Source organism: Dermochelys coriacea, chromosome 17 (assembly GCF_009764565.3).
Source record: "Dermochelys coriacea isolate rDerCor1 chromosome 17, rDerCor1.pri.v4, whole genome shotgun sequence".
NCBI classification, from domain to species: Eukaryota; Metazoa; Chordata; order Testudines; family Dermochelyidae; genus Dermochelys; species Dermochelys coriacea.
The window spans coordinates 13,928,119-13,952,302 of NC_050084.1; the positions used below are offsets into that span (position 1 = coordinate 13,928,119).

The 24,184-nt window shown below is 42.3% G+C and overlaps 1 protein-coding gene across 2 annotated transcripts in view; it reads right to left on the reverse strand.

Moving 5' to 3' along the window:
- The window catches only part of GALNT17 (polypeptide N-acetylgalactosaminyltransferase 17), a 279,918-nt gene that overhangs the window by 164,468 nt on the left and 91,266 nt on the right, over nt 1-24,184 (reverse strand). For both annotated transcript variants that reach the window (XM_038376323.2, XM_043499464.1), the window contains exons 3-5: nt 21,542-21,708; nt 10,776-10,950; nt 5,551-5,748 (exon numbers count right to left, since the gene is read on the reverse strand). In XM_038376323.2, coding sequence (XP_038232251.1) covers nt 5,551-5,748; nt 10,776-10,950; nt 21,542-21,708 — 540 coding nt within the window. The remainder of the gene's footprint in view (nt 1-5,550; nt 5,749-10,775; nt 10,951-21,541; nt 21,709-24,184) is intronic.

A 24,184-nucleotide genomic window follows, 5' to 3' on the forward strand; every position in this document is an offset into this window, starting at 1 on the left:
GATAGGATTCAATCTCAAAAGGTGTAGGAGATGTAAAATCCTGAATGGCTTGCTTGGAAGATGAGCTACAAAAGACCGCCATCGAAACCAGTGAAATTAAAGAAGAAACTGCCTCCTTAAAGCTTAAACTAGACAAACATTTAGAGAGCTGATACCAGGCTAGCCGTAGGCTAAATGGCACTGCCCCCCTTCCTTTGTAAAACTTTTGAATACCTTATTTTGTATTATCACAGGTTTCAGAGTAGCAGCCGTGTAGGTCTGTATTCGCAAAAAGAAAAGGAATACTTGTGGCACCTTAGAGACTAACAAATTTATTAGAGCATAAGCTTTCGTGAGCTACAGCTCACTTCATTGGATGCATCCGATGAAGTGAGCTGTAGCTCACGAAAGCTTATGCTCTAATAAATTTGTTAGTCTCTAAGGTGCCACAAGTACTCCTTTTCTTATTTTGTATTGCATTTGTAGCCCAATTCACGACTTTGACCCACGATTTGCCTGCATAATTTATCCCTGCCATATAAAACGGACTGGCGACACCCTGCCCCTTATATACCCGCGTGGGCAGGGCTGACAACATTCTAGGAGGTTTGAGGAAAATGTAGTTCTCAGAAAGTCTGGAAGGTTCCACAAGATTCTACAAAGGTCCAGAACATTCTAGGAGGTTAATGAAAAATGAACCCACATATGGAATACCTGAATTATTCTACTTCAAACATCCTATTTTCCCGTTTGTCGCTAACAACAAAAACAACACCCCAAGCCCAGTGCCGCTCCCCAGCCTGGAACCCCAGGAAGTTGCCTGGGTCTCCTGTCCCTAAATCGAGCCCTGAGCGTATTTGCTTGATATAAAGCAGGAGCCTGGAGCCATCTTGAGGCTGGGCCATATTTTAGATGAGTTGCCTGCCATCAGCTTGCTTTGCCTGGATAATTATCTCTTATGAATCAAACAGGGGAGAAAATTGTCTCCAAACACATTATCTCCAGCCTCTGCTGTTGAATATTATGTAGGTCCAGAATAAAGATTGTGTAGAACCAGAAACCTAGGAGCAAGTCAGACCATTCCTTTCCATCTCTTTTAACACATAAGTCTTGATCAGGCTCTGCAAGGACTATTAAAAACCAAGCGTGTCAAAAATGCAAAACTGAAGAAAAAAACAACAACAAAAAAATACTTACCTCCTTACTTCACTCTCCTTCCTTTATCCTAAAAGGTCAACTGTCTGAAATAGGCAAGATGTTTTTAACTTTGTTTTGCATATTGTAATTTAAAATTTTCCCATGTTTCCTTGCATAATTACAGAGTAAAACACAGCCATTCCTTTCAAGTAAAGTGCCATAAAATATACAGTTCAGAGCACTATACAGCAAATAATCTTATTAATAATAATAATTGAAGCAGTTTATTTCTGTTTGTATACAGTTAACCATTATAATGGAAAGAGGCAGTATTTTACACATTGATCTTCCTCATAACACTTCTCCTGTTGCATATTAATAATGCATATTAATAATTAGCAAGTTGTTAAATTATTTAACATTACTCTGAGGCTATTGTCTCTGTTTTGGCATTCCTTTTCCATATAGCTATTGGAAAGCATTGTGCCCTGCAATCCACATTCTCTCTAAGCTTTTGACTCTTACTTTCAAGTGATTCAACTCTTCTCAGCTTGAGGGGTCAGAGTCCATGTTACTGGACTCTCTAATGAAGTGAAGACAAATGATTATGTAGGCACCTCTTGCTACTGCTCATGTGGGTCTGTAGTGTATCTCCATCAGTCTTCACAGATCTCTGCTTTTCTGTTTAGTCCTCCTAAGTTTCTCGCACAATAGCAAAGGTGGCAGTCACGAACATCGTAATTGTCACAGTGGACGAGCCCTGAGGTGCACCGAGTCCAGGATCCTGTCTCCAAAAGCTACTCCAGAGGCAGATGTAGGAATCCTGCAGTAGGCAGATATGGGGTCATCTGCCCTCACATAAGAGCTTATCCTGATCTAGGATAATTGAGACTGTCTTAAATCCTGAAGAATGGGTTTAATATCACTTCCAAAATTTTTTTTAACATTTATAAATTTTAAGGCCAGAAGGGACCATGACAACAATCTAGTCTGACCTACTGAACAACACAGGCTAAAGAACCTGACCCAATAATTTCTGCATCAAGCTCCTAACTTCTGTGGAGAATATTCATCTGCTCCGAGACAGATTACATGGCAATGAACCACTTGCACACAAAGCCTTCCACTACTCCACAGAGCCATTGCATCCATAGAATTAATTATGACCTCTGGATATTCTCAATATCCATGTAAAGGTCCAAACCCTTTTTGAATCTTGTTACATTCTTGGCCTCAACGATTTCCTACGGAAGTGAGTTCTATATTTGGGGAACCCCCCGCCCCCGGCAGATCCCCCACTTGGGGCTCCCACTCCTTAACAGAAGAGGTCATTACTGGATGATCTTCTGTGCTAGTCATTTGTTTTCTTGTGGATTTTTTTTTTAAATGACAACCTCTTAATCATCAGGGAAGTATCTGTGCTCCCTATAGTATGTGGGAGAGCCACACCATATCCATAAACAGCAGCAAGGGCAAGAAAATGCAGAATTGGATCAAAGGAGGCTGTTCTGGTCTTACATTATTTTAAAAGAAGCGCAAGAGTTACTTAGCAGGGACCCTGCGGATCAGCTGCCATAGGGCGAGACAGAGCAGGTGAACGACTGACTCCTGACTCATATGGAAGGCAGCAGCTCTCTAGCTCATCTAGGTGATGGGTGAGGGAGGGAGAGGTAACAGATCAGCCTGACTTCTTATCTTTCCTCCAAAACCCGCTCCACTCCTCCCTTTCTCCATCACTGACATAAGCACCATTCTCCCCATTGCTCAGACTCATATACTGTGTGTTATCTTTGACTCCGCCTTCTCCCTTGCACACACATTCAGACTATGTCTGACTTGCATCTAAAATTGGGCCTTATTTCTCTGCCTGCACTTCACTCACAGCCCCTATTACTCACACTGCAACCTCTCCATTTTGCTACCCCTCCCACACACACCCCAATGCAATCACAATGCAGCTGCTATTTGCCTACAGTTTCCTTGCCTATTGCTCTGACCACATCATCCCCATTTTTCATATCTATCCACTGACTCCTCGGCTCTCCACAGCCCTCCCCTTCCTCAATCAGCCACTCTTCTAGAGTTGTCAGGAGTCTGGTTTTCGACCAGAACACCTGGTCGAAGAAGTATCCTGGTGGCTCCGGTGAGCACCACTGACTGGGAAATTAAAAGTCCGGTGGGCAGCGCAACGGGGCTAAGGCAGGCTCACTGCCTGCAGTGGCTCCGCGCGACTCCTGGAAGCAGCGGCATATCCTCCCCTCCGGCTCCTAGGCATAGGGGCAGCCAGGTGGCTCTGCGCGCTGCCCTTGCCCCAAGCACCAGCCTCACAGCTCCCACTGGCCAAGAACTACGGCCAATGGGAGCTGCATGGGTGGCACCTGTGGACGGGGCAGTGCACAGAGACACCTGGCTGCACCTCCATGTAGGAGCCGGAGTGGAGACATACGGCTGCTTCCGGCAGCTGCCTGAGGTAAGTGCTGCCCGGAGCTTGAAGCCCTGACTCAGCCCTGATCCCCCTCCCACCCTCCAAACGCTTGATCCCAGCTTGGAGCAACCTCCATCCCCAGCCCTACCCCAGAGTCTGCACCCCCAACCAGAGCCCTCACTTCATCCTGCAGCCCAACCCCCTGAGCCAGCCTGGTGAAAATGAGCAAGTTAGTGAGGATGAGGAGAGCAAGAGACAGAGGGAGAGGGGATGGAGTGAGTGGGGAGTGGGACCTCTGAGAAGAGGGAGGGCGGGGCGGAGCAAGGATGATCAGTTTTGTGCGAGTATAAAGTTGACAATCCTACACTCTTCCCTCTTATTGCATTTCCCCTCTTCTCATCCATGCTGTGTACAATGCCAGTCTTCTTCTGTCCACCTTTAACCCATGTCTTTGTGCTTCCAGGCTGCCCTATATTCATGGAACTCAACTCCAACCCTTCAAATCCCCTTCGACACCTATAAGAAATCTATCAACCAATGACAGCTAGGCTTAGGGGAGGGGAAAATAATAAAATGTCTATTTGTACATTAACATAGATTAGACGGGTTATTGCCCTTTCACTCACTCTTCCTATGTCCCATATCTTTTTATATTGTAAACTCTTAGGAGGAAGGACCACACTTGTCTCTATATACTATGAAGAAACATCAATATTGGGACCTTGGGGCACTAGTATAAGATTGGTAATTTATCAGTAATAATAATACTATACATAAGTGAACAATAGCAATAACAGTTCTCCATTCCCACCCACTGCATTCTCTTCTGGTCTTTTAAGGTACTTTGGGGAAGACTTTCAAAGGTACATATGGGAGTTTGGTACTCAGGTCCCACTGTAAGTCCATGGGAGTTAAGCATCTAATTCACATTTGTGGTCTTCTCTATTGCTAGTGCTTCCACGTCCAACATTTCGGTCACTGAAAAGTTACTGTAGAATAGGAAATTATAGGGGTGACCACACTGTTAGCATGTCCTTAGGACTACAGAGTCCTAGAGTTGAAGGCCAAAAGGCAACATTACATCATCTTACCTGACCGCCCCCCCCCCCGCCAATGTATCACAAGTCATTAAATTTCACCCAGTTACCCCTGTATTGTGCCCAGTAACTTGTGTTTGGCTAAAACATAACTTTCAGAAAGGGCTCTAAGTCTTGATATGAAGTCAAGAGATGGACAATCCACAGTCTCTCTTGGTAGTTTGTTTCAATGGCTAATCACCCTCATGGTTAAAAAAAACCTACCTTATTTCTAATTTAGATTTCCTCTGGCTTCAGCTTCCAGCCATTAGCTCTATCTCCATTACACCATTTTTCCCGAGACAGATTTTTCCAGGGTACACCTTTTTAGTGAGGTGATATCCTGATCATTCTGTTGTCAGCAGGGATTTAAAATCATATTTAAAGAAAATAGATTATAGGGCTAGATATTGTGTTCTTGGAGTTGAGAGAAAATGTAGGTGCAGGCAAAATACGCCTGGTGGTAACACACCCTTAGTAGCCAAGCCCATAGCCGCACATTATAAAAGAGCAATATACTGTAGCAGGTAAAAACAGTCCTGTAGCTGTTAGACGTGGTCCGACAAATTACATCATATGAGCAAAATCACCTCATTCCCCATTAATTTAAAAAGTTAACAATAAATATAATAACCTGAATTATTTTCTAGTAAAGTGGTATTTTAAAATCTACAATTAAAACCTGTGCTTGTATAGTGCAATGGAGTCCTGATTCCTTACCGGTTCCCTGAGTATGAATGCAATGTGAAATAATATGATGTTCCTCCACTTGGAAAAGTGAAATCCCTCACCACAGTAACATATGAACACACACTCTACTCTCAGTCTATGACATCGTTGCCACAACTTCTGGGCCATCTTCCTTATTCTACAAGTCATTCCATTTCACTGGCTCTCTTGGATTACTGAACATGTCCTGGCTCCACAACATACCTGATCGGCAGTGAAGGGTCACCAGCATCCCACCAATCTTTGGGAGGACTAATGTACATGCACCATAACTCCCAGCTGTATCCATGGGCAGAGTTCTCATAACGCTGCACCTCAAAGTTGTCCTGCTTGATATTGTCGATGGATGGAAGAATAACCCTTTTCCGGTTTTCTTGGATTCGTGAAAGAACTGGCTCAGCCCTAAAAGGCCAAAAAGAAGGAAACAGAAAAGGGGCATGAACTGCTGTTACAACACAGATGGACACAGTAGAACTTTAACAACCCATATACCTGATGGCAACACTTAGGTTATGTCTATGCTGCAGTCGGAGGTTTGATTGCAGGACAGATTGGCATACCTGTGCTAACTTTAATCTACCCTACTGGCTAAAAATAGCAGTAAAGACGTGGTGGCATGGGTTTCAGTGTGCGTTATCCAAGTCTGCCAGGGACCCTCCATCCGTACTGGCATTGCCAGCCCGTGCCAAAACCCACGCAATTACACCTCCATCTATAGTGTAGACATACCCCAGTGAATGCCTTACTTCTGCTAGCTCGGTCAGCACCCCTGTAGGACAGGGCAAAGAAGAAGGACCCATTTCTGTTCTCACTTAAGATGGCATAATTCCAGTGACTTGTTGGAGTTACAAAGATGCAAGGGACAGCAGAATCCAACCAACAGAGGTTAAGTGACTTGCACTAGGCCACAAAGCTATTCAGGGTTTGTCTACACTACAAAATTAAGTTGACTTTATCTAATTCGACCTCGAGCCCCCGCATTAATTAAGTTGATTGTGCATGGCCATACCATGCTCATTGTCTCAATGGAGTGCATCCTCACTAGCAGTGCCGGCATCAATGCACAAAGCGGTGCATCGTGGGTAGCTATCCCAAAGTGTAACTTGCTGCAGTGTGTTTTGGAAAGTTTGTGCAATGCCTCATGAGATCAAAACCTTTATCACAGGGGAGAATGGGAACATTGCGTCAGCATCCCATGATGCACTGTGCTCAATGGCAAACAACCCAGAGGTTTTTGTGCCTTAAAAGTGCCGCGCGTATGCAATAACCCCAGAAGCATGGAGCCTGTTCAGTTGTGCACTCTTGCTGTGAGTATCTCAAACACCTTGTGCCTTCTCCTGCAGTATTTCCAGGACTGAAGTAGGATCACAGCGATGTCCTGCAAGCATCCCCATCTTGGCACCAGACTACCTTACCAAAGAGTACATAAACTGAAAGGGATACTTTTCAATGATGTTGTAAGCACTGGTGGATCACAGGAGCGTTTCACTGACATCAACGTAGGATGGTCAGGAAAGGTTCATGACATGCGCATCTTTAGGAACTTGGGTTTGTTTAGAAAGCTGCAATCCGGGATTTTCTTTCCAGACCACAAAATGAACATTGATGATGATGAGATATCTATAGTTATCCTGGGGGACCCAGCCTACCCCTTGCTCCCATGGCTCATGAAGCCAATCTCTGGCCATCTGGACAGCAGTAAGGAACAGTTCAACTAAAGGCTCAGCAAGTGCAGAATGGAGGTTGACTGTGCCTTTGGTCATTTGGAAGGGCACTGTAGAAGTTTACTAACAAGGTTCGACCTTTGTGAAGAGAACATCCCCATGATTATGTGTGCTCCACAATACCTGTGGAAAAAAACGGGGAAATTTTCCGCAGGGGTGGGCAGTTGAGGCAGATCGCATGGCAGCCATTTTTGAGCAGCCAGACACCAGGGCAATAAGAAAAGCACAGCAAGGGGCGCTGCATATCCACAAGGCTTTGAAAAGCCATTTCAATAATGAGTTACCATGGTGGAAGAAATAAGACTGCCCTGCCCAGAAACCTTCTGCAAAGGATTGCAGGGTACCTCCATGAAAGTTTCCTAGAGATATCCATGGAGGACTCCTGGGCTATCCCATTCCACATAAACACTCTTTTTTGGGGGCCACCTTTTGCGTAGCTGGAGCAGCCTCTTGTAAGCAGAGAACCACAGCACCTCGCTTTTTCTTCACAGTAAACGTACAATACCACCGAATGCGTGTGCCCACTAAAGTTTAACTGGACTTTGATTGTAACTGTATACTCAACAGAGGTGCTTTCCCCAGCGTCCTGCGACCCACAGTGCTCCAGGGTTAAAAATATTTCCTGACTCTCAGGGAGAATGATCCACCACTCGCCTGTCTCCCATTCTCCTTCTCCACCTTCTCCTCCTCCTTGTCCACCATATCGTCTTCCTTGTTGTCCCTAGACTCACACAACTGTGAAGTGTCCATGTTGCTTGTGGGAGTACTGGTAGGGTCACCACTGAGAATCGCATGCAGTTTGCTATAGAACCAGCATGTATGGGGTTCAGCCCCAGAATGACTGTTCGCCTCCCTTGGTTTCTGGTATGCTTGGCAAAGTTATTTTATTTTCACACGGCACTGCTGTGTCCCCCTCGTGTAGCCCTTCTCCCCCATTCCATGAGCAATCTTTGCATAGATGTCAGCGTTTCTTTTGCTGGATTGGAGCTCTGCTGTACACAGACTCTTCTCCCAACAAAGCGATGAGATCCACCACTTCCTGGAGCACATTTGGGGCATGTAGTCTCCATGATCAGCTGTGCTCAAGCTGGCATGCTCCCAGTGCTGATCAATCAGGAAATGGGAAATCAAAAATTCCCAGGGCTTTAGTAGAGAAGGAGCTGTTTCCTGCGTACCTGGCTGCAGTACAGCAGAGTTGAGAATGATCTCCAGAGTGGTCACAGATGAGCATTGTGGGACACCACCTGGAGGCCAATTAAGTCGAATTACACAATGCTGCGTCTGCACTACCTCGCAGTCGACCCATGAAAATCGAATTAAGCACTATGCCTCTCACTGAGGTGAATTACAGAAGTTGACATTAGAGGCAACTTATGTCGGCGTAAAGGACCCAGTAGCATAGACACATACATTAACAGGTTGACTTAAGGCGGCTTCCTTCAACCTAATTTTTTAGTGTAGACCAGGCCTCACTGACAGAGCCTACATTTGAATTTGAGAGTCCCTGGCTTGCAATGCTGTGCTCAATCCATTAAACCCCTCTCTTATAAACATACTCGGAGTAGAAAGTGAACACAAAAACCAGAGGCAAAGAAAAGTTCTTCATTTTCCTGAGATTAAATGGATACTTTTTAAGGTCTGCAATGCAGCTTTATCAGCCACCAGGAAGGCTTTAGAAGTTTCCGAGCTTCCACTCCATGGGATTTCCTGCCTGGGAGAAGCATGGACACATCAATTATGTGGAACTATTATCAATTAGGCTACAGGGGACAGCTGCTGCATATGGATTTCAAATAGCAACATACCCATATGTGTTAGGGTTTAGGCTCTCTCTTACGCAATTGAATATTCCTGTGCAAACTTCATGGACCCAGTGGAGAATACCACAGTACACACAAAGAAGCAATTTCACAAACCAGGAAGAATTTAAGGTATAAAGGCTTTACGAGGCTCTCCAGAGCTGGATATGTCCCTTTTATGCAGAAACAACACAGTCCAATTTGTTGTGGCTTGATGTGGTTACAAAGTGTTATAAACATGAATTCACTTGTGTTTTAAAGAGCATTTCCCCATCATTTTAACCAAGAAGTATTAAACCAGGCAATGTGGTGAATAAAGGCTAGTTTTTCAATACCGTCTTCTGACATTCCATCTACAAAGTCAGAATGCGTACAGTGAATATTTGTATATGCAGATTGGCTAATTGCACAATAGTGTTCATTTGGGAGTACAATTACCTGCTTTGCACACAATGGTGGCACTTCTGCACATATACTGTGCATGCGCACTTTGCTGGAGAAATTTAGAAAGCCCATTCTGAAAGCGTGCCAACAGGGACCAGGTTTCCCAATATGAATGCTTAAATTGCCCTTGAGATCCTCGACTTGCTTCCACAAGTGGATATTGGCAGTGGGTGCACCAAATTTTCTCGCTGCACTTTGCTTCCTCCTCCCCCACCCCCACTTCTGAAAATGTGTCTTTAAATATAAAAAATAAAAGTAAATACAGGCACGGCTGTGCTGCTATCCAAACAGCATTTCCTTGAAACATGCACATGGAAAACCACATATGGACCCAAGCCACAAAATTCTGATCTGAAACCCTGCTTCTGCTCCAGCTGAGAGTGTTCAGAGCTGGGGTTTGGGGTCAGCCTCCTCTTTGTGAAATCAAGAACCACTGAACAGACAGGGCTCATTCTGCCAAGGATCTAAGCAATCAGTGAGAGCTGAGGATGTTCAATGTCTGCCAAGATCAAGCTCATAATGCAGTCAAAAGAGCAATCTGCTACTCTCATTCCTTACTGATAAGAAAAGCTGCTTCAACAGTGAATTCAGTAAATTATAGTTTCCCATACACATGCATACAATCCAGTTTTGAAAAGCTAGCAGCCTAATCACTGCAGCATTTAGATGGGAATACAGGTAGTGGTGTGAGAGACAGCCTTCTGACTATGTCCTTATTCATACGAAAAATGCGATAACTCTACACAGAATGTGTTTTCTATTTGCAGGTGATAGAACATTTTCCTGGTAAATGATTTTTTCTTTTCCTCCCTTCAGATCACACAATGAAACATGCATTAGCCTATCCAGCCTCCAATATTCTAAGCATGGCACACAGTGTTTTAAAAAACACATTTTGTTGCAAAATATCATTCATAGAACCTTCTTGTTGTGCAGACTTAGAAACGTAATAGAATTTCCTCTGATACTTTGTGCTCTGGATGCATCAATCCCTCTGAAAGAGTCCCTTTGAAATACTTTCTGCTGTCCTTGCACTTTTGAACTTATTTTCAATTTAAGAAGAATCAAACCAATACAAAACATAAGCCTTCCCCAGAGAGACGAAAGTAGAAAGGCCTATAACATTGGAACCATTCTCTTTTTCAATTCCCGACTGCCTCGTCTTTTTAGCTTACAGAATTCACTCAGGTCAAGGAGGGGGCACTGATCTGAACAAAATAAAATGTGAGTGGAGGTAGGATAAGTACAGAAAACAGGGACTTTAACAGTCCTAGAGCGTACTGCCTCACCCAATCCAGGGTACTTTGGAGTAGAAGGAAGAATCTAATTTTATTAATTTAATGGCAACATTTGCAAGAATGTCCATGCTAAATTATACATTTTCAGCATGCCTGATTTATTCCCTTATAACCTAACCACACCGTGAAATCATTAAACCTGATTTTTTTTTTATTATACCTACCAGCCAGCAGTGAATTCCACATGGGCATCAAAGAATCCAGAGACGTGACCAGTAGCGGCTTTCCAACCTTCAATGCGAGCTCGGATAAGGCCTTCTCTTTTCTGGTTGCGCACCACCTTCACGAGCCCCGGGTATCGTTTGTTGACATACTCTTCCAGAGGTGCCTTCAATTCCTCTAGAGGAGAAAACCCAGAGAGCCAATTCAAAAGGAGCAACAGTGCTTGTCACCATGAAAGGTTTTCCTCCCTCCTCCCCGCTGCTGGTGATGGCTCATCTTAAGTGATCACTCTCCTTACAGTGTGTATGATAAAACCCATTGTTTCATGTTCTCTGTGTGTGTATATCAATCTCCCCTCCGTATTTTCCATCAAATGCATCTGATGAAGTGAGCTGTAGCTCACGAAAGCTTATGCTCAAATAAATTTGTTAGCCTCTAAGTGCCACAAGTACTCCTTTTCTTTTTGCGAATACAGACTAACACGGCTGCTACTCTGAAACCTGTCATAGGGAATCTAGTGCATCAATCAACTCTTATCACTGGTGAACACTGGTGGAGCTTACTGGTACAGGATATCTTAGAGAAGGAAGCTAGTAGGAAATGCAATATGTAGAAAAGGATTTAGGCCTTGTCAATGTTAATTTGGAAAAAGGGAATTTCAGGGAGCTGTTAGAAGACTGAGCTGAGTGACTAAAAGGACAAGAAACAAGTCTTTGACCAGGATGTTGCTATTGTGTTACATCTAGGGCAAAATTTTCAAAAGTGACTAAGGCACTTAAGAACCATTTTCTAAAGAGTCTTAAGCTTTTAAGTGCCTAGCTGCCTTTTGAAAAGGGGACTTAGGCACTTTTGAAATTATACCCCTACTTCTGTATCTTTGTTCCTAATTTCTGAGCATTTGTTTAATCCCCATTAACGTCTTGGAAAGTCCCTTTACACAATTTCCTTTTTTAATACTTGTTTGTAAATTTGGGACCAGATTCTTTGCCCCCAACCAGTTCCTTTGTGACATTTAGACAGCACCAACGAGCTGGAATGTGGATGTATGGCCACCATGTAGATGGTGTAAAGCCAGCATCACTGGCTCCTATGCTGATACCGAATAGGACGTGCTTTCAGGGGTGTGTCAGAAGCATTTTCTTTGGGATCGTGGTCAGCTTGCATAACATAGGACAGTACCTAGGCTACTCTGATTTATGCTGCAATTGGGACTGGTTTGGTGCAGATCAAGCCAACAGGATGAAGGAGTCATAACCTGGCTCTGTCGTCTCCCTTCCAAACTCTCCTGTGTCAAGTAATTCCCAACAGTGGAGAAAATTAATCTTAATCTTTATTGGCTTTCCCCTCTCTCCTAAATGTGATTTTAATGTATTTACCTTTTTTCTCATCAGCTATTTCCTCTCTTTGGACTATCTCTGCTTCCCAGGCTTTCTATCACTCTGTCCTCTTAGCAAAAACTGAAAGGCTTCGAGCAAATATGAAGTGACAAGGCTCTGCAGAGTAGCAAGAGACCAGGTTAACTTCCCTGCTGTACTTGGGACACTGTTTCATTATAAAATAAAATAAAATGTCACCAATACTGTTAAAAGAATCAAAGAAATACTATGGCTGATGTTAGTGATTTTGCCTCCTGTAGGCTTGAGTGGATTGCTGTGAACATTGCAAAATGAGATCAGTCGACCGGTTTAATCAGCCGGTGTCATTTAAATTGCTGCAAACGGCACCCCTCCATTTCTCCCTTTCCTGTGGCTCAACCTTGCCGTATCAATATCCGTGTTGGTTGCATACAGACTTTGCCCTTGGACTACCAGAAATCCTTCCACTTTTATTTATAGCAATGAAGAGATTTCTGCTTCATTCAGCAGAGCCTAAATATCATGCACTCTAAGTACTTCTCCTTACTGGGAAACTGCTGATCATTTAATTAAGTTGTTTAAGGCAGCGTATGCTCTACTGCTGAGTACATAATGGCTCTAAGTTTCTAGAGTCACTACTGGTACCAAACTTATTAGTACTTTCTGATGCCTGTGATGTATAAAAGACACGCAATGTAAAAGCAATCTCTAGTGTAAGCACATGGAAGCATATATAAATAAATAAATAATGAATGTTGGAGTGCCAGTTCAATTATGGAAAAGCATCCCAAAATCTGGGTGCTTATCCACACCGTACTGGGACCAAAGCTCCTAAGTTTGTAGCGCTGGAATGGAAGTCTCATGAGACTAGACTCTCCTGGGAGATTTCCACTACTTTCTGCTTCCAACTAAATTAGAAACACTCGGCAATCCTGCTTCTACCCCGGATACAACCTGCCTGCAAAAAAAGGAGAAATTGTAGCGAGTGTCTTTGATTTTCAAAATAAGGTTTGGTTTTGAGTTAACAACATGCAAAACACTCAGGCTAGGGGCCTAAACCCCTTATTTTCAAGGTATATTCCATTGAATACTACTGAATTCTCTGTTTTTTTAAAAATGCTCTACCTATTTGCAGAATAAGAGGAATTTTAAGGATGCAGGACTATATCAGAAACTCTGCCCTTTTCCATGAAACCTTACATGGGGTAGTGTATCTGATTTGTCCACAAAATAAACTAATGCAGAATAATTAAAATAAAATGCACAATACTGGGTATAATCTTTGATATTGTGCCAATCATAAACAAGCCTCTTTTGTGCTGGGAATTAAACAAAATTAGTTTACAATTCTGACTGCAACCAAACATGCCAGGTAAGGGAGGCCGGGTGAGGTAGTGGATAGAGGACTGACTGGGACTCAGGATATCCAGGTTCTGTTCCTAGCTCTGCTTTGTATCCTTGAGCAAGTCACGTCACCTCTCTGTGCCTCAGTTTCCAAATCTGTAACATGATGATACTTGCATCCTTTATAAAGCACGCTGAGATCTACTGATGAAAAGTGTGATATCAGAGCTAAGTTTTATTATGTACCGAGACAGACTGCAGGCATCATATTGTTAAAACAAATTGCTGGAGAATGACCCTCATTTCTGCAGAACTCAAGGGCTCCATGATATTACCTTATGACATGTCTAGGAATTCCTATACAAGGCTTATTGACCTATTCCTGCCCCCCACCATTCAGAAGAATCACTGTTAATGCAATACACAAGGTCAGAATAGTTGCTGAGATATGAGTGGAAAGTAAGTTGCTACTTTAAGAAAACACAGCAATGGAAAACAAAGGAGTAATCAGTAAACCCCATCTATTATGCTTAGCCAGAGAAGTCAAAGGAAATGGGATCAGCTATTCTTTCTCCATATGTGCATTCTTCCAAGCACTTAAAAATAGTGCTTTAGTTAGACTGTCTTTCTGGCATTGTTCCTCCTCGCATATTTTTTTCCCTCAGGTAGTCTCTGTCTTTTATGCTGAAATGGGGAAGAAGGGGGAGGGGAGGAAACTCACAACCCTAAGCTTCTGCATCACATACATATATTATTGTGGCAACTTCGGTTTCATGCTGAGCCACTCATAGGAAACCAATATTTTATGGAGGTGACATCCACTCTGTGAGAGGCTTCAAGGTGACAGAGACACAAATTTTTTTTGACAGACATAACCCTACATGTATAGCATCAGTTTCTGACATGTTTTTGTCAGAAGATAAGCCATTAATGTTGCATTATCATGGATTTATAGGCCACATTAAACCATGGGTGCTGGAACAATTTTTATAGTGTGGGATCTGAGAGCCATTGAACGAAACTATAAACCAGGGATATAATGGAAACTACTTCAAGCCCAGGGGTGCGGTAGCACCCCCAGCACAACTTAGTTCCAGGACCTTTGCATTAAACAATAACAAAACTTTCACAACTAGAGTTTAAGTTTCTCTGCTGAAGGAACAAAGGCACATGGGGAAAACGCTAATGGGAGTTATATGGGGAAGCCAAAGGTTTAATGTGCCCAAGAGTGACAGAGGGAGAAGGAGTGTTAAAATGCAATTTGGGGTACATCTATACTGCAGCCAGGGGCGAATGACAGCTCATGCAGACCTCCCGGCGCTAGTTGTATGCTAGCGAGCTTGCTAAAAATACAAGTGAGGATGTTGCCATACAGGCTACAGCACAGCATGTAGTTGCTCGTACAGCCTGTGCTGAAGCCCAGGTCACCATGCCCTCCCTTCTACAGTAACTCCTCGCTTAACGTTGTAGTTATGTTCCTGAAAAATGCGACTTTAAGCGAAACGATGTTAAGCGAATCCAATATCCCCCATTTTAAACAAGCAATTTAATAAAGGTATTAAACAGGGTGGCAGCCCCCCATCATCTCCCTTACACCTCCCCCCAGCGCCTCCCACCCACTGGCAGACCCCGCAGATCAGCGCCTTCCCCCTGCTCCCCTCGTCTCCTGCCTCCAGCAATCAGCTGGCTTGTGGTGTTCAGAAGGCTGGGGAGGGAGGGGGGCCTGTGCGCTGCATCCTCCCTCCTCCCCCCTCCCTCCTGAACACCACAAGCCAGCTGATTGCCGCAGGCAGGAGATGGGGGAACAGGGGGAAGATGCTGATTTGCGGGGTCTGCCAGCAGGCGGGAGGTGCTGAGGGCGGGCGTAGGGGAGCGGATGGGGGGCTGCCAACTGTGCAGAAAGCAGGTTGCCAAATGAGATTATAGTGGAGCATTGCACAACTTTAAATGAGCATGTTCTGTAATGGAGCAGGGACGTAAGATCGAAACAACGTTAAGCAAGAGGACATTAAGTGGGGAGTTACTGTATTTTTAGCAAGCTCGCTAGAGTCCAGCTAGTGCAGGTACACGTACTTGAGCTGCCATTCACATCCCCAGCTGCAAAGTAGACATATTCTTAGTGACGGGTGAACCTCAAGTGGCTTAGAGTTCTGGTTTGGTACAGATAATCACCTAAGATGATTATACAAATGACTTGGATTGGCAAAACTGCAAGAACAGACCTGTGTGCAATGCTACATTCTTTCTCTATTTTATCTGTGCAGGGTTTGTTTGGTAAATAAATACTAACTGTATTCCAGCTAACACTGATGGTCCATATTGAGATGGGACCCCCAGGAAGAAAACACAGGTGTGGGTTGGACTTTGGATTTCGACTTTCAGCCCATCCAGAACTGAGGCCTTGGTATGCCTCATTAGAAAGACAGGTCCTACCTGTAAAACTTAGGTGCAAGTGTAAGGAGTGAAAACCTAGCTCCACTGACATCAACGGCAAAACTCTTATGGCCTTCACTGGAGCCACAGTTTCACCCAGTGATCCAGATTTTCATCCCTCCAAATAGGTGAGTGGGGGTTAGTAGGAATCTGAGATTTTGGGACCCTTAGGTGCTTTTAAATACACAGGTATGTCCATCCCATTGGCAATCAACTGCAGCCTACCACTCACTTGGCATATGTGAAGCCCGCACTGCTCAGTTTCTGCAGAGGTTGATTTTGTACCATTCCCTCTAGATGAACTCTGTTGGATTGTAAATCAGAAGTCACTCTCACATCTAATCTTTACTAAATCATGGTAAATTACTCTTAATTTTATCTTGCACTTGTTGTGTTCAGCAATCATTTTAGTGACTGACATTAGCATAACAGGAAAATAACTCAATGCCTGCCAATATGGCATTGTCAGAACATGTAGCTTTAGGCTCTGAGTCCAGAGGGATTTGCAAATCCAAATTGCATTTAGGTCAGTAGCAGCAAATTTATTCTCTGTCATATAAATTAAGGGCTGCTTTATCCCAAAATTTTGCATCTTTGTAGCGTAGCCCAGAGCTCACATTATGTAACAAGGTTGGGAGGTTCAGAAATAGCATGCCAGAAATTAGATGATTTCAACAAAGGGATGTGGCCTCCCCTATGAAGTTCACATAAATTGGTTACCCTGCTCTGGGCTTCACTATTTTCAAGGCTTCCTGCTAATTAGAGTAGGGGAGAAAATGTCATACAGTTCAGAGAACTGACTGCAGTCCTGATCAGTTCTGTTGGCACTTCGTTATAACATTTTGCTTTTCCATATCACCACTGATGACCAGAAGATTTAAATGAGCTTCACAAAAACACTAAGTCTCAGAGCATCTCTACCAGACACTTTAGCATTATATCCATTTCACCATTTCCGTTTGTAAACTGAGGATCACAGAAGCAAAACGACTTGCCCAAAGTTACAAAGTGAGCCAGGAGCAGAGTTGGGGCTGGAACTGAGGCTTCCTGGTTCCAGATCCATTTTTCTAATTACTGGGCTATCTAACTATCTTGCTCCCCACCATGGTATTTGAGTACATGGACCTTATATGCCTTACAGATGGGTAGTTTGAGACATTCTTTCTCAATTATAACTCTATTCTCCACATTGGTGCCCATTCTGCTCTTCCCTTTGAAGAGGGCTGGATGGATTCTCTTTCAGCTCACATCCACATGTTTTTTAAATCATATTTAAATTGGAGATAATAAATATTAGTACAAAAGGAGGTGAATTTTTGGTATTTGACATTCCAAGAGCAACTTCCAACTGACGGACACTCCAGGTAAACATGCCAGTAGACTCCATTTCAATGATCTCTTGATTCCTATCTGACTCAATTAATCTCTAGTGGAAGATGAGTCCCAGGAGCTAGAAGTCCTAGAAACCAATATATCTGCTGCTCTGTTAAAAAACTTGTCTGGCTGGATATTCAGGTTATGTTTGTCATTGGCAATTTTATTGTGCCACCAAAGCTTTTGGCAACCATGTGGTCTCCAGCTGCTACCTTCCAACTGGTATCAGTTATACTATCAGTTGGAATTGATAATACAGAAGGCTTGGCCAGTTATATAGGCATTTGAGAAGGTTACTTCTGGCTCATCTGCTAGCACCAAAAATTTTGGCTTTGAGAATATTGGTTTGATTTTCAGCCAAAGTAATGTGCAAGAAGCACAGAGAAACGGTAGACAGTGAATGGGAAGGGTAATCTAACTGATTAGGTTGGCCTATCGCTGAACTAGAGTTAGGAGGGAACTTTTGTAACAAGACTTGGAAATGGGCAAAACTCTGTGAGTTTTTATATTTAGTTGTGTACCTTTTAGGTGAAGCTAAGGGAAGGGAAGCAGCTGCCAGCGAGTGAATTATAACATATGGATTAAACTGTGCAAAATGTGGTAACTTAGGCTGCATTATGCATCAAGCCTTGGGTTCAGTAGACCCCAACACAGAGCAAAACCCAGAGGGATACAAACCAAACCAAAAGATTTGCCAAGCCCCTATGTACATTGGTAAGGTCTGCACAACTCTAACCTGGCCACAATCTAGCATAATACTAGCTGTAATTAAACAACCTGTTAATTAGAAGATTTGAGGTACCTTGAGATTTGTGTAGGCTAAAGCAACTTTGATGCCTAACAAGACTTGGAAGGCTCTTAACTTCATGTAAGTCTATTAAAACCTTCCCCTTTTTAATGTACTCTTCTTCCAAACCCGTAAAACAGTCAGCTCCCAAGAGAACACATAGGAAGCATTGTTGTTGCTGAAATGAGCTGTGGAGCAAGATAATGATATATCCAGTCACAGCGAATATTGTTATGCTCAAGTAAATTACAACCATGGATCACTGAATGTACCTAGGTATTTTAAGTAGCCTTTTATCTTGGAGTTTTCTTTTATAATATGAGGCTTTCTTTTCAAAGAGATGTTATTCCAGATTAAAAACATTTACAGAGAGACCGCAGAAAGGCAGGTGATGCTTAAGCAACAGTCTCAAACAAGGTATGTGACTGTGAGATAGCATATTGTCTCAGGAGCATACTCTGTATGCCTTCAGTGACCTAGGAAATGTGTTATCATTCAAAAACACAAGCGGTGTAGCGTCTTTGCAATTATAAACCAGTGCAACAAAAAAACCAAAGGCAAGTACAAAACAAGTCTTTAAATAAAAGTATAGTGTGACTTGCAAGGGAAAAAAGTTTCAAAACTGAAACTCTCTCAGCATTTGCCTTTAGGGGAGGAACATTTTGTTGCAGTACATTTGAGTTTCTGTCTATGTTTACAATTCAGGTATACCCATTAAGAATTGTTACATTTAATATATCTCTGTAATACATTTGTGTAAATCTATGTTTGCCATGTTTATTGTATATATCACCATGTAGTGATGCCAGGAGGAAGAAAAATCTAATGTGTCTTTAAAAATAAGTTTATTCTAATCTGGATTCACAAATATCAAACCATTAGATGGTGTACCTATAAAGCAGAGTTAAGGATGCTTGAATGCCTGAACTGTGTGTTTCTTACCTTTGCATATGTTGAGATTTCTTTTAAATGTAATCTTAATTCTCAGTTTCCTTGGTGTTGTTATTGTTGATTTTGGGAAAATTAAAACATCCCTGTAATGTCTTTTACTCTTAAATTACTGAGATATACTTTCAACCTCAACTCCATCTTAATGTAGTTATGCAGGTTTTTTTGTATTTTATACAGACACACACACATGCAACTCCAAAATATGAAAACCAGGAAGTAGAACGCTAACTTTTCAAAGGCCACTAGTGATTTTAGGTTCCTCAGTTTTTGGGTGCCCAACTGGATATACCTGAAAGGGTCCTGATTTTCAGAAAGTTCAGAGCATCTGCCCTGTGAAAATCAGGTTCCTTTCGGGTATCTGAAGTTTGGCATCCAAGATCTCTAGGTCAGTGATTAAAGCCGCATACCTACAAGTCGTCTTCTCACACAGCCCCTCAGAAATACAGTCCGCCCATTCATAAGCATCAACAACAAATCAGCCATACTCAACCACAAAGGCATACCCTGAAAACTTTAACTCTGACCTCTATTTACTCCTAGGATTCCTGGAGAATTAATCTTTATTTACTATAACCTGTAGTTTAGAATGTGGAATAATTTCCCTGTCAGAACCTTACTCATTTTATAATATCCATTTGTTTGTAATATTAGAAGAGTGAACCCTAAGATGTTGTTCTTACTATGAGGAACTATTCTCTGTCACTGAGGCTTCTTGGGTATATATCAGCAGCGTGGTTGGTGGAGCTCTGTTATGTACGTTGCTTTGTATAATTTACTATTATTTTGGCATCTCGCAGGAGGACAGAGTCAAGGTTATCAGGCTTACGGTTGTGATTCCAGCTGCAAGGGGCTCTGATGTAATTCGGAGTGCTTTGACAAAGCAGCACTGAAACAAGCCAACACTTTCCAAAGCTCTTAGGGGTGCTAAAATTAACCAAACTCAGTTTGTCCATCCCTCCACCCCCCACGCACATATTGAATATTGCTCAGGTTTCTATCTACCCTCTGACTTGCCCACAGAAATCACTGCTTGAGTTAGCCCAGTCTTCCTCAGAGAAGACGCTAGTCAAGACAGTGCCTTTTAATCTCAGCAGTGGATAAAGAATGAGAGTTATTTAATTTTGTATGCTCATGGCCAGCTGCGGTATCTGCTATTCAAGGAGCGACGTTTTTTAAAAGGATTCATTTCATTGTCCTACTCCTTTCATAAGTGTCTCCAGAGCTTACCAATAGCATTTGTTACAATATTAGCTTCAGTGCGGCATACTGAGTGGCTGACAGAGACTGTTTAGTTGCATATTTCTTTGCACAAGGCAGGGACTATGGAAGATAAATAATTAATACACATGGGTTCTCCTTTAAGCCATACTTCACTCTCTATCAAATCAATGCAGTGTAACTTTGTGGGGTATGTGCAGGATTTCATTTTGATATTTTCAAAGATTTTTTTTCCCTGTAAAACAGAGGATATACCAAAGACTGCAAACACAAATCACCGTCACCTTTCTTTACTGGCCAGATGAGGAGAGAAATGCCCAGCTTGTGTAAATCACCAATTATTTTTGTTGACTTTAATGAAGCTATGTTGATTTCCATCAGCTGAGGCTCTGACCACAGTTCCGCCTCCTGAGCAATTCATCAGTTTTCTGTGGTGCTTATTACTGTCGTGCCTATTTTCACAGGCTTGAGATGCTTACTTTATTCCAGTTTTATCTTGTCACATCTTAAATGCAACCTCTCAGCCTTCTTTGGAATGGAAAATCAGCTATCATTCCCCCAGTTCTTCACTTCCAGTTGTAATGTATCACCTCGCTCTTATGCAGTGCTTTTCATCCATAAGTCCCCAAGCGCTTTACAAATGGAGTTCGGTATCATTATCCCCAATTCACTGATGGGAAAACTGAGGCACAGGGAGAGGACATGGCTTTCCCACGGTCATTCACTAGGTGAATGGCAAAGCCAGGAATACAACCCCCATCTCCTAAGTTCTAGTGCGGTGTTCAATGCATGAGGCCATCCTATCACATTTAGATTGTAAGGCTCAGATCCTCAAAGATATTGAAATCAATGGGTGTGAGGCTCCCATATACTTTTGAGCATGTGAGTTAAAGCTTTTGGGGGCAGGGACTGCCTCTTATTATGCATTTGACAGTGTCTAAAGTAATAATAATAATTAATTAATGCTCTCTGGCCTCCTTCCAACCCACTGAGATAGTTCCTTTTATTCTCCTGAAATACGGATTGCTTGCAAATTTATTTAGAAGTCTAATTTGAGGTTTGATTTTGGTTACGCTTATACCACTGCAGCTGATGGAATGGATGCTGACCTAGGGGTGGGAAGAATTGTATGCTGAACAGCACCTGATCTTCCAATGCATGCGGCTCTTCACATCATGAAGCCACTGTCCTCCTATCATGTTGAACCTCTTTATGTGGTTTTACTCCCCAAGGGGAAACAAACGTCCTACTGGACCTTTTGGGGATCAAGTGCTCCATGTTTCTTTAAGAGCTCAGCCAGCCTTACCTTCATCGCTGTTGTCGTCCACCAGGATAATCTCTTTCAGGAGGTGGGCTGGCGTGTGATTAACAGCACTGTGCACGGACCTCAGGATCACTGACAATGCTTCATTCACAAAGATGAAAATAATGGAAATCTGGGGCAGATCTTTCGCATATTTCAGCTCTTTGCACCTGTAGCATGAAAAGGAAAGTGGGTTAACAGGACGCATGCTGAACCGCTGCAGTGTTAGAAGCTGAGCACACAAGCAAAATATTATAAAGGGTAATTTATCAAGCTTTACAATTGTGTAAAGTTGCATATTCTTGCAGACCCTATGTACCACCTATGCTCTACATTACAGGCATGGGCCCTTGTGCTTTGGGAACATAGAAATTTCCACACTTGCTCAGACCCGTGGCCCATCTAGTCTAATCTCCTGTCTCCAAATATAGCTAGCTAGGGAAAATTTCCCTCTAAGGAACCTCAGGGAATACGGCTAACTAAGTGTTACAGTTAACTACAGTTGGGTAAACCGGGGATGAGAGAGACAGAGACAGAATTACAAAGACACAGACTTCTTTTTTTATATATTTATTTTTCAAATGTTCTTTCGACATGGCAAAAGCCTCTGACTTTATAATTCAAAGTGAAGCCTCCATTCTGATTTAGTTTTAAGATGAATGGATGCTCAGAAATTTGCCTTTTTCTTAAGCTGCACTACTGTGTTTCTTTCTGTTTGGTTTTCTGGGACTTGCCAGAAGGAAATGAATTTAGTGACCTATGGTCAAACAGCTTTAGCACATGTTCGCAATGCTCTTTGCTGGCTTTCTTATGCATTTTCTCTTCCACTGGAACATTCTACTCGAGTGTCAACTTGAACTGGCGTCTTTGCACTTCGCATCTGTACGTAAGTTTTTATGCAGTTCCATAGGTACCTTGCAATGTTTCAGCATTAATTGCTCAAAATGAGCTTCACTTTTATGGATGGACATTTATTTAGCTACTTTTCTCTGTGCTGGAGCTAGGAGGTTTTCACTCTGCAGCCAAGTTCTTTACTGACAACCTGCACGTTTATGTTACATGAACAGTTACACTCTGAGTTTGTGAACAGGAGCATGATGAACAGGATTAAAGTAGTTAGAAATGGAAGAGATCTTTAAGATAATTAAATCTGTTCCCTGCAAGGGCAGGAGATAGCGTCCACATGAGAGACAGCAGATATTAAATTAATGCTGCTTTTGATCCTATCCAATCTTAATACATTCATCACAGGATACAAACAGGTGACCATATACAAGTCCATTACAGATTACCAAGGAGATATATAATAAGTGGGGCTGTCGATTAATCACAGTTAACTCATGCGATTAACTAAAAAAATTTATCAGTTTACAAAAATTAATTGCTATTAATCGCAATTTTAATCGCACTGTTGAACAACAGAATACCAATTTAAATTTATTAACTATTTTTGGATTTTTTTCTACATTTTCAAATATATTGATTTAAATTACAACAGATAATAGAAAGCGTACAGTGCTCACTTTATATTATTTTTTATTACAAATATTTGCATTCTAAAAATGATAAACAAAAGAAATAGTATTTTTCAATTCGCCTCATAGAAGTACTGTAGTGCAATCTCTTTATCTTGAAAGTGCAATTTACAAATGTAGATTTTGTTTTTGTTATATATCTGCACTCAAAAACAACAGAATGTTAAACTTCAGAGCCTACAAGTCCACCAGTCCTACTTCTCATTCAGCCAATCGTGAAGAGAAACAAGTTAGTTTACACTTATGGGATAATGCTGCCCACTTCTTATTTACATTGTCACCTGAAAGTGAGAACAGATGTTCGCATAGCACTGTTGTAGCTGGCATTGCAAGGTATTTATTTGCCAGATGCGATAAAGTTTCCTATGCCTCTTCTTGCTTTGGCCACCATTCCAGAGGACATGCTGATGATGCTCATTAAAAAAATGCATTAATTAAATTTGTGACTGAACTCCTTGGGAGATAATTGTATGTCTCCTACTCTGTTTTACTCACATTCTGACATATATATTTCATGTTCTAGCAGTCTCGGATGATGACCCAGCGCATGTTCATTTTAGGAAAACTTTCACAGCAGATTTGACAAAACGCAAATAAGGTACCAATGTGAAATTTCTAAAGATAGCTACAGCATTTGACCCAAGGTTTAAGAATCTGAAGTGCCTTCCAAAATATGAGAGGGAGGAGGTGAGGAGCATGCTTTCAGAAGTCTTAAAAGAACAACACTCCAATGCAGAAACTACAGAATCCGAACCACCAAAACAGAAAACCAACCTTCTGCTCGTGGCATCTGACTCAGATAATGAAAATGAACATGCGTCGGACATCACGGCTTTGGATCATTATCGAGCAGAACCCATCATCATCATGGACGTATGTTCTCTGTAATGGTGGTTGAAGCATGAAGGGACATACAAATCTTTAGCACATCTGGCACATAAATATCTTGCAACAGTGCCATGTGAACACCTGTTCTCACTTTCAGGTGACATTGTAAACAAGAAGTGGGAAACATTATCTCCTGCAAATGTAAACAAACTTGTTTCTCTGAGCAACTGGCTGAACAAGAAGTAGGACTGAGTGGACTTGTTGACAGTAAAGTTTGACATTG